At 43.6% G+C, this 10,197-nt stretch overlaps 2 protein-coding genes across 4 annotated transcripts in view; one reads left to right on the top strand and one right to left on the bottom strand.

Annotated features, from left to right (window-relative positions):
- The first annotated feature begins 717 nt into the window (after positions 1 to 717).
- On the top strand, positions 718 to 6,563 carry LOC107104856 (ankyrin repeat domain-containing protein 10-like). 3 transcript variants are annotated; one of them, XR_001482296.1, is made up of 7 exons: positions 718 to 1,003; positions 3,015 to 3,167; positions 3,261 to 3,352; positions 4,761 to 4,966; positions 5,047 to 5,112; positions 5,188 to 5,587; positions 6,358 to 6,563. XR_001482296.1 is itself a non-coding variant. In XM_015404974.1 (6 exons), exons 1-6 carry the CDS (start codon positions 812 to 814, stop codon positions 5,433 to 5,435), a joined length of 957 nt encoding a protein of 318 aa, XP_015260460.1. In that variant the 5' UTR covers positions 718 to 811; the 3' UTR covers positions 5,436 to 5,677. The 3 variants fall into 3 exon arrangements, 1 of the variants encoding a protein (XP_015260460.1); XR_001482295.1 differs by having other exon boundaries at positions 6,277 to 6,563; XM_015404974.1 differs by lacking the exon at positions 6,358 to 6,563 and having other exon boundaries at positions 5,188 to 5,677.
- A 688-nt stretch (positions 6,564 to 7,251) lies between these two features.
- Positions 7,252 to 10,197, bottom strand: part of ccdc14 (coiled-coil domain containing 14) — a 9,303-nt gene continuing 6,357 nt past the window's right edge. Inside the window, exons 4-5 of the mRNA XM_015404977.1 lie at positions 8,504 to 8,606; positions 7,252 to 7,558 (exon numbers count right to left, since the gene is read on the bottom strand). Coding sequence (XP_015260463.1) covers positions 7,252 to 7,558; positions 8,504 to 8,606 — 410 coding nt within the window. The remainder of the gene's footprint in view (positions 7,559 to 8,503; positions 8,607 to 10,197) is intronic.

Here is a 10,197-nt window from a genome sequence, read left to right as displayed (position 1 = left end):
TCCACGGCTTTCCCGCCATGTAAAGCCGCCATCTTCCCTTCTTTGCAGCTGTTGGAATTTAAGCAACAGGATTTAAAAGTTTAATGGAATATTAACAACATTCAAGTTAGCTAGCATTTATTCTTTTTATTTAAGTTAAAAAACAGAAAGTTTTTTTATTTGGTCCGCCATTGTTTGTTCAAATATAATCATATTATACACTAATAACTGAATCACTCACCTGTTTTCGTGATTCAAGCTTCAGGGGTTACTTCCCGTCCCTATTTGGAGGAAATATCGCGAGAAAAATCCAGTCCGCATTTTCGGATTCTCCATACGTGTGTTGGGGATTATGCTACGTTCAAGGTGTTTCGGACAAAGCAGTGTTCTAACTTAAATCATTTCGTCCTTCGCTGCTTGGACATATAAAGTGGAATAATCTTTGCAGTTTTTTATTTTCTGTTAACTAAAAATAACTGTTGCTCAGTTATGCGGTTCTATTTAAGCTTAGAAAGGAGGAAAATTGATTACTTTAAACTTTATTTTGTTTATTTGACTTATTACAGAGAAAGAAAACTTTTTTAAGGAGGGGGAGGTGGTTTTATTGGTTTAAAAGTGGTTGAATGTGTGGCTAACAGACTGTTTGAATGCACCACTTGGGTGTGCGCCTCTATTTACAGTATTTCTGTTTTTTTATTTTACTTTCTGAGACAGGAAAGCCGGGTTTCCGGCCTCGCATGAACGCATCCTTTTCCTTTGTGTTTCAAACTCTCCTCTGAGAGCACAAGTGGCTCCAAGAAGCGCGTTTATCCGCTCAGCCTGCCGCTTCCTGATGTCTGCGGGGGCGCGAGCCGAGCTGTCGGCTGACGGCTGGCTCTTCCAGCACTTCCCCATCCACCGCGCGTGCCGCGATGGAGACCTGGTGGCTTTGATGTCCTTAGTGGAGTCAAACCGGGCTCATCTGAGCGCAGAGGACTCCTGTTATGGATGGACGCCCATTCACTGGGCTGCTCACTACGGACAGGTACTCACTACTAACTCCACTGACACCATTACAATCATTTATATGATCAGGCATTTATTTATATATGTGGCGCAAAGCAGCTGCGCCAGGATTTAACTTTAGTTCAAAAGAAAAACACGTGTTTTTAGGAGTTTAATGTGAGGATTATCCCGCTCTGTTCACTGCTGCTCGGTCGCTTTCAATAAAGTTTTTCTTTTTTTTTTAAACAACATTTAAGCCGAGCTGCTTTCTAATTGGTTCCCGCTGAGCCAATCGCTGCTCTGGCGCGAAGCCGGAACCCGGAAGTGCTGATTGTTTGTTTTTATTTTAAAACGTAGCTGGATTCTGACCTCTAGTTATTCACTGGTTGGCCGGCCGCCATATTGGTACTCCCTAGTTAGTCCGGTCACAGTGTAAGCAATCCGTTCAGGGGGAGTTAAGACTTTAATCTCAGAAATCTGACTTTAATCTAAGACTTTTAAAATAAAGATAAATTCATTACTTTGACTCCGACTGGCTGTTTCACAGCATTAATAGAAAATAACTTTAACTTATTATAAATAAAATAGGCCCATCACATTGCAGAGTCATTATGAAGTCTATAAATCATGTAATATAACATGTTATACAAACCATCACAATAAAATGAATGTGTTAATGGAGCAGAATAAACATATTTATTACATATGATTTCAATCTCTTACATCAGGATTGAATCACAGGTCTGTTAAAGATGTGGTATTTTCCTATTGTCTGCAGACAGCCAGTCATGCTCTACTGCAGGAGGCATCCATGCCTATATATTGATTTCCTTTAAAAGTTCATCCACTGACTGTGAAATTACCAGTGGAACGTTTTCCCACTGCCAGAAACCAGCTGCACAGGGAGGCATTTTACTGCACGTCTCCCTGGGAGTGGGGAGTACCAAGATGGCGGACAGTGGCTTCACTTTTTTTTAGGAATTACAGTGAATGAATAAAGATCAGTGGATTGATGTCATTTATACAGAACAGGATTAGGGTCACTAAAAAAAAAAAAAAGTTCTTTTTTTACATTTTATTTTAGGATAAAATGGGAAAAAGTCCGAATTCTGACTTTAATCTCAGAATTCTGGCCATGAAAGAAGAGATTGCAGTACGGAAGAAGATTAGAGCCACAAAAAAAAAAGAAACTGAACCGATTTTTACATTTTATTTCAGTTTAATATGAGTAAAAGTAATTCTTAGGTTAAAGTCAGAATACTGACTTTTTTCCCCATATTCTACTGAAATGAAATTAGAAAATAAATTAGCTTTTTTTTTTTTGTAGCCTTTATCCTCTTCCATACATTTTGATCTAATTAAGTCGTTTAAAATTAAATACCTGATCCCCTGAGTTATATTTCTAACATGTAGTGTTTTATCTCTTCTATAGAAACCTAGAAAATATTTATTTTTGTGACTTTATTCCCTATTTTAATCATTTGCTGGTGTCTTTTTTTTTCACTTAATGTCAACAATAACATATAAATTTGTACAAATCCATACGGAAGAGGATTAGAGCCACTGAAAAATAAAATATATTTAAATATTATTTCAGTTAAACATAGGAAAATAGTCAGAATTCTGACTTTGATCCCATAATATTTTTTTTTTACATATTAAAGTAAAATAAAATGTAAAAATCATTTTTTTTTTCCAGTGGCCCAAATCGCCTTCCATAAATCCGCATTTCTTCTACGCCATTAAATGGTTTAGAATTTTTGTAGATTTCCTGATGTCTTTGCTTCCTGTCAGTGTTTATGTTAAATGGAAATAGAAATAAAATAAATTAGATTTTACCGCAGCGTTTAGATCATGTTGATAAAACATCAAATTAAAAAAAAACCACCTTGATTATAAAATAAAGAATCACAGCATTAATGAAAAGTTTTTATTAGAATCCATATTTTATTTCCCATAAACCGGAGTTGTTTGGTTTCTGCACATTAAGTTGCTAAAGAAGCTAGGCTAGCTGCAGCTAGCAGGTTCAAAGGTCAGATGTCGATCCACAGCTGGAGTGCGTGGTCCACCTGGTGCAGAGGGGCTGCGAGGTGAACACGGTGACCAGCCGCTTCAACCAGACGCCCACGCACACCGCCGCCTTCGGAGGACACCCCCACTGCGTGGTGTGGCTCACCCAGGCCGGCGCCGACATCAACAAACAGGTGCGTCCCATGCCGGCGCGGCGCGGCGGTTAATGCCGGTTCCGATGGCGTTCCCGTCCACTTCCTCCTCTCTCCGTTCTGTCTGCTTCTCAGGACTGCGTCGGCGAGGCTCCCATCCACAAGGCGGCGCGCTGTGGCAGCGTGGAGTGCATCCAGGTGCTGCTGATAGCCGGAGCAGAGCCACGGTGAGTGGGCGGGGCATGCGGCGGTGGGAGGGTCCGGGAAGCGGCGGATTCTCAGCCAGATGGAACCGGTTCAGAGGAGGATGAAAAAGATCATTTATTCAACTAAAGCCTTGTTCTAGCAGCTGGAGGCGCGTTAGCATCGCTAAAAACAGACGACGTAAAAACAGCTGATTGGAACGGAACCACATCGCATTCGCCACGGAAAATAAATCAGTTTGTCTCATTATTACCAGATAAAATCTTGTAACCATCGGTTTTTAGATTTCCGGCCCGAAGCTGGATTTCCAGCCCGTGGCGATTACCTGTGGCGTAAAAAAATACATCAAATGGAAATCCCTCTTTGGTTTGCCAGCCAATGGTAGCAAAGGAGTGCTCTGAAACTATCAGTACTAGCCAATCAGAAGGAGAAGGGGGCGGGCCTTAGGACAGCATGGTTTCTTGCTCATGTCTCCAGATAGATGTGGGTTCAGTGCTGAAGGGAAAGTCGCCTGGCGTCGTTTACGGCTCCATTCAACCGAGAGACGACTTAAAAGTCAGAAAATAAATAAATGAAACTCTGTGTTTGGAGAGAAGGACGATGGAGCGAACGGAATGGCGTGGAGCGGGAACCATGCAGGTCATGAACTCCGGGGAAGACGTCACCACCATAGATGGAGGTCTGAACAATAAATGGCGCTGGGCGCGGCTGAGGAGACGGGGCCAGATGGCGTTTAGCAGCTGGAGCAGGAAGTTAGGTCAGCCAGGCGCTTCCTTCTCCACGCTGCGCTCCAGGAACGCATCACCAACATCAAAGGAATGTGGTTCAAGCCAGCGGTAGATATAGATGCACTTCCGCCATCTTCTTTATGGTATAACCACTTCCTGACTTGGTCACATGGTACGGCGGGTAGAGAGGCTTCATTTGGCTCCTCCCACTCCACTACCCGACACGCCTCATGGCCTCGGCTCATCGCATCGCTGCAAACCGCCGGAAATCAACTAATGAACTGAAACAATCTGAACAAATGGCCAGAAAACAGGGAAATAAATCAGAAAAATTTCTTATAAATTAAAAGTTTAAGGTTTTCTTTCTGGATTTCATTATTTTATTCTTTAATTTCCATTTTCAAACTTTGCTTTTTTACTTGAATCAAAAATAAAAACAAAGGTTTTTGGTTTATTAAGGTGGAATGAAATGTAATGGAAATGAGTGCCTGGAGGCGATGATGATGATGATGATGATGATGATGCGTTTGTGTTCCGTTCTGTTTACGTAAAAGCCGCGCTGCATTCGGAATCCACGTTTGCTAACGAATTAGAAGTCTTTTCCTTTTTGTTTTATTCTTACAAAATAAAAGCATGAGGATGCGTGAAACGATCTGCGATTGGTTGAAATGATCTTAAGGCGGAACGCTGCGTTCTGTTCCAGTTTAAGGAACGCCAGCGGACAGACGGCGGCGGACTTAGCCAAAGCTAACGGCTTCCACGACTGCTTCGGCGCCATCGCCCAGACGCAGCTGTGCCGGCTCGCCGTGCTCAGAGACGTCGCCCCCTGTGGCGAGGGGCAGCACTGCAGGAAGAGGCCGCTGGTCGCCAAGGAGACGGCCTCCATGAAGAAGGCCAGGAGAGCAGAAGGTAGGTCGCAAAAGTTCAGGTTTCGGGTGTTAATATTGTGAACATTCTGAAAAAAGGCGGTTCTGTTGGACCTTTTGCAGCGTTGTTGCCGAGCGGCGGCGGCGGCGTGGAGGAGCTGGGGGCCGTGAACATGGAGCTCAGCTCAGGTGAGTCCAGAACAGAGGCGGTTCTGATCCAACATGGCGGGTTTTTCCTCACGTTTTCTGCTTCCATTTCTCCAGATTCCGATCCAAACACCGAAGAGCCCCGCCCACCCTCCGACGCCGAACCAGACGAGCCCCGCCTCTCTCTGCCCAGCGCCGCCGATATGTGCGGCTCGCTGCACCTCGCCGGAGGTTCCGGTTCGGGCCGGCCGGAGCACTGGCGGCTGACCGGCGCCGACTCCCTGCTTTACGGACACTACCACGGCTTCGGGGACACGGCAGAGGACCTGAGCGACAGCGGCGTCCACCTCTACCACGGCTCGTAGCCCCGGGCGGATCGGACCTGAGGAGAACTCCGAGCCTCCTCCCTTTGGTTTCATCGGTCCGATCAAACCAGGCCCGCACTCTGAGAGGAGGCCACAGCGGAGCACGGTGGTGGCGGCGTCATGGTCTGTGGGTGACTGTGCATCCAGAAAAGGTGACAGCCTGGAGTTTACCGAACGGAAGTCCAGAACTGGATGTTTTCTACGGAGTGAATTTAGTCACGCTTTTTTTTTTTTTTTCAAGCAAAAAATTTGTACATTAGAATGAGAAAAAAAAAACGCAAAAACAATTTTTTTTCTCCGTATAATGAATATTTAGGGGAAAAAATGTAGAAAATGTTTTTTTTTTGTTTTTTTGAAAAGTTTCATTTCTTGATCACTTTTTTTTGGTTGTCAGAATAATGGCCCTAAATTCACTCCATAAATTCTGCTCCAATGGCAGGAGAGACTCAAACCAAACATGACTGATCCAGGTTCCCCACAGCATGATGCTGCCGCCGCCGTGCCTCACAGCTGATGCTCGGTGTTTCATAGCCATGGTGCTGGGGGGGTGTGGGTGTTAGCACGGTTCCACCAGTAGGTGGCGGTAGAGCTCAGAGGATCAGAGCAGATGATGAGATGCTGCCAATGATTGGCTGGGTCTGAATGCGGTTACCATGGTTACCATGCAGCCTGGAAAGTCTGGATCTGGATTCAGTTTCTTCCAGGTCTGGAAAAAAGGAAAATTTAATATTTCTGTTTAATTTTTTTTTATTCTCCGTCCTGTTCTGTCCCTCCTTCCCTACTCGCGTCCTTTCCTTCTCCTTGTCTCCTTTCCTTCCTTTCCTTATTTTCATTCCTTTAGATGGTTTTACTCTCTGTTCATGTTGTTCTTTCCTTCTCCTACCCTTGTGTCCTCCCTTCCTTCCTTCCTTCTTCCCTCCAGGCTGCGTTCTGAAGCAGCGTCCAGTAGGTCTGATGCCCCCCCCTCCAGATCGGACCTTTCTCTCCTGTTTTGCACTATGCAGTCGTCCAGCTGCTCCCAGGAACCAAAGGGAACGTTTATTATGGAGCCACAGCTGCCTTACCGCGCCTGCTTTTCTACGTTCTGACTCCTGTTAATAAAACCTGTTTCACTCAAACGTCTCGCATCCGTCCATTTATTTCTGTATGTCAGGTGGCGGCCATGTTGGCTGTCTCGCTGCTCTGCACTGGTGGCAAAGCCACTCCTGAAAGCTTTCCAAAGGTCCAAACGCAGCAGATCCTAAAGATCGTTATGTTTAGAAATATATTAACTATAATTTAATCAATAAATAGGTTTTTATTCATGACATAAGTTATTGATATAAAGGTAAATGTGTTTTTATATTAAATCAAAAGTTATCAGAGAGTAAATACATTAAATGGCCGTTAAAAATAATAAACTCCCAAAAATTATATACTTAAAAAAAAAAACTCTAAAAAATATAGATTTTTTTAATAATTTGGAGATATCTATTATTGAATATTGACATTTAGTGATTTAATTCTGCATTTTATGGTTTAACACTAAAAAATTGATTAGATCAATTAATGCAACATCAACATTTTTATGGCCTATTGAGTTTGTTCTGGAATGATGCGTTTAGGGCCCGTCGTTCATCCCTGTTTTAAAGGATAATCCAGTCCAGATGGACCTCCCGTAATCTAAAGATCTGGTTTTTTTGGTTCAGAGAAACGAGGATCCATGTTTGGGTTCGAGTCGCCAAATAAACGATGAAAACATCCGATTATAATTAAACGCCTTTAATAGAATATAATATAAAAGCAGCAGGACGGCGTCCCAGCAGCCTCCCAAAGGTCACTTCCTGAGGTCCAGCTGGATGGTTCTCTGCAGGCTGGCTATGCTGGCGTCCAGAGCTGCCAGGCCGTCCCTGAACGCCGCCTCGTCTCTGGTGTTGAAGCTGGACTCGGACCTCCTGCTCCAGTTGGACCAGGACTCTGGCGCCTCCGACCCGGTTCCGTCTCGCTCCGCAGCCATTCGGAGGTTCCGAGGCTCCGCCTGGGTCAGCGACGCCAGGTACCGCTGGATGTGTTCGCTGGAGGCCGCGGCTGGGGAGAACCGCGGAGAGTTCTGATGGTCCGACGGGCCGCGGGCCGGAAGGAGCCTGAAACACAGAGAGAAGGATCCGGAACGCTGCATTGAAAGGGTTCTGATCCAGAATTCACACCAGAACCGCCTTCCCTCTCTAGAAGAGAGGATTTCAGAGCCGTTAGCGTCTAAAGGAGGATTAAAAAGGTCGACATCGATCCCTGATATGAATGAAATAACGGCGGATAGCGTGATGCTAATTAAACGTAGAAGATCAAACCAAACAGGAAGCTAATATGTTGCTAAATACAAAGATGATCAATAAAATACATAGAAAATGTATCATTAGATGGGAGTATTTCACTAGCACACTGTTAGCCACCGCTGTTAGCTAGCTTAGTTAGCTCTGTTTTCAGAGGAATTTGTTCTGTTAGCATTTTAAATAGCTGGTTCTGGTTGCGATCAGAGCCGTGGCGCCTCTAGAAATGTTTCATGGGGGAATAAAAGATGGGGCCGCTAAAAATGTGAAACTAAAAGCCATAACTTCGTATCTACTATAGCGGTAAACCTTCCTGGCTGTGCAGAATGGGAGGAAATGCTAAACTGGTGGCCAGTGGTGCTAGCTAGCATGTCTTCTATTCTGATCCCAAATCTAGCTTTTTATTTCTGAGTTAAAAGCACCGAACTCTGTCCGCCTGAGAGAGTGGATCTGAAGCCCTTCCATTTTAGCCGGGCATGCACTGGAGGATTTTTTGCTCTTTTCAGGCTGATTTTCCAGGCTGGTACAGGCGCTAACGAGGGGTGATCAGCCTCTGATAACCATCTCCCTCAGGAATCATGAGAAAATCAAAGGAATAAAAAATATGGAGCGAATCAGAATCTCCTGCAGTCAGATGACATCAAAAACCCAAACCTGATTTCATAAAGATAAATGCTGAGGACGATCGCATTCCATCAGACATCCCATTCTCATAGAAAGTGAATTCTCTGAAGCCGTTGCTAAGGAAACAGGCAGACCCACCTCCTCAGTTCCTCCACTTCCTGCAGTCTCTGCTGGGCGAGCGAGGCCAGCTCGCTCCGCTCTCGCTCGCTCTCCAGCAGCCGCTTTCTGGCAGCCTCCAGCTCTGCGGACAGACGGACTGATTACCGTTTACTATAACAATGTACCGTTTATTCACTAGAGAAAATGGCCGCCCGTTCGCTGATTGATCAGACGGATACAGAACGCGATAGAACCCAACCTATCCCATGATTCATTGCAGGTGGAGGCAGATTAACCCTTTAAAGCCAAGCGCATCATATCTGATACATGAGCTGCTGAGAACGCCGCATCATCAGCGCAATATTTTTGTTCGTGAAAAACCCCGATTCACACAATCAGATACGGTTAGTGAGCAGAAAGCGCATTCAATATTATACAGAAACGCCCAATGTTTCAAAATGGATGCAAGTAAAGGATCTAATTTAACTCTAAGTTGTCAGGAAGTTTAATGATGACTCTAATTTTATTTTTTAAATGTAATTTTCAGGCTTTAACGGGTTAAATTGTGATAAAAACAAAAAAACAAAAGCAGAATGACTTTTCCAGATGATTCTAAGGAAGCCGCTGGTTTTATTTTCCCACAGTCTCAGTCACATGGTTTAAATTAAAATAATGGCAGTTTTTGTGTATTTTCTACCGTTTATTGACTAAAGAAAATGGCCGCCTATCTGCTGATTGATCGGAGGGATTCAGAAATCGATAACCTGCCTCTAGATGTACGATGCATCCTGTGGCCTGCCCTATCCCATGATTCTTTGCGGGTGGATCCAGATAAAACTGGGATTAAAAATCAATGAATTAGGCTTCTTGTTTTTTTTCCAGATGTTTCTAAAGCAGCTGCTGTTTTCAGTTTCTGCTCGTTTCCCACAGTCTCAGTCACACGGTGTCTCTTTATAGCGGGTTTATTAAAATAATGACAATTTTTCTTTATTTTCTACCGTTTATTGACTCAAGAAAATGGCCGCTGATCGGCCTGATTCAGAAATCCATAAAGTGGAGGCCTAGAAATACAATAGTGTAGAATGTGATAAAGTTCAAATTGATAGGTAGAATTATCTCATTGGGGAAGCGTTTATCTGATTTATTATTGGGTTAGTACAATTCATTTGGTTTATGACCAAATATGGGCTCAAACTACTTCTTATTTTTTTGTATTTGATACATTTCTGTCATGGTAATACTCCTTTAAGAGGACATGATGGGGGAAGAATGATGATCTGTTTATATTTAACAAAAAGAGAAAACTATAAATATGCTGTATGCTCAAAGCCTGGATTTAATTTAATAAAGTTGCACAAAAGCAAATATCTGTTTTTTTTAGTTCTTTTAAAGGGTGCAACAATAACTTGTATTCTTGAGGTATGATGACTGCGGCGGCCAACACTATCCCATAATTCATTGTGGGTAGAAGCAGGTTAAACTGGGATTAAAATGAATTACGCTTCCTGTTTTTTTCCGAATGTTTCTAAAGCAGCTGCTGGTTTTGTTTCTACTCCTTTCCCACAGTCTCAGTCACTTGGTTTCTCTTTCTAGCAGGTTTAAATAACAGGAAGTAGATCTTTGCCTGGTGGAGCTCGTCATTTTCTACCTTTTTCATTAGGAAACATGATGTGGAAGCTGAGCTTCTGGACCAGAACCGAGCCTGAGATCCGGTTCTAATGACTGATTAATGT

The sequence above is a fragment of the Cyprinodon variegatus genome, unplaced genomic scaffold (genome assembly GCF_000732505.1).
Source record: "Cyprinodon variegatus isolate N-32 unplaced genomic scaffold, C_variegatus-1.0 Scaffold1924, whole genome shotgun sequence".
Classification (NCBI taxonomy): domain Eukaryota; kingdom Metazoa; phylum Chordata; class Actinopteri; order Cyprinodontiformes; family Cyprinodontidae; genus Cyprinodon; species Cyprinodon variegatus.
This window is presented reverse-complemented; position numbering and strand designations above follow the sequence as displayed.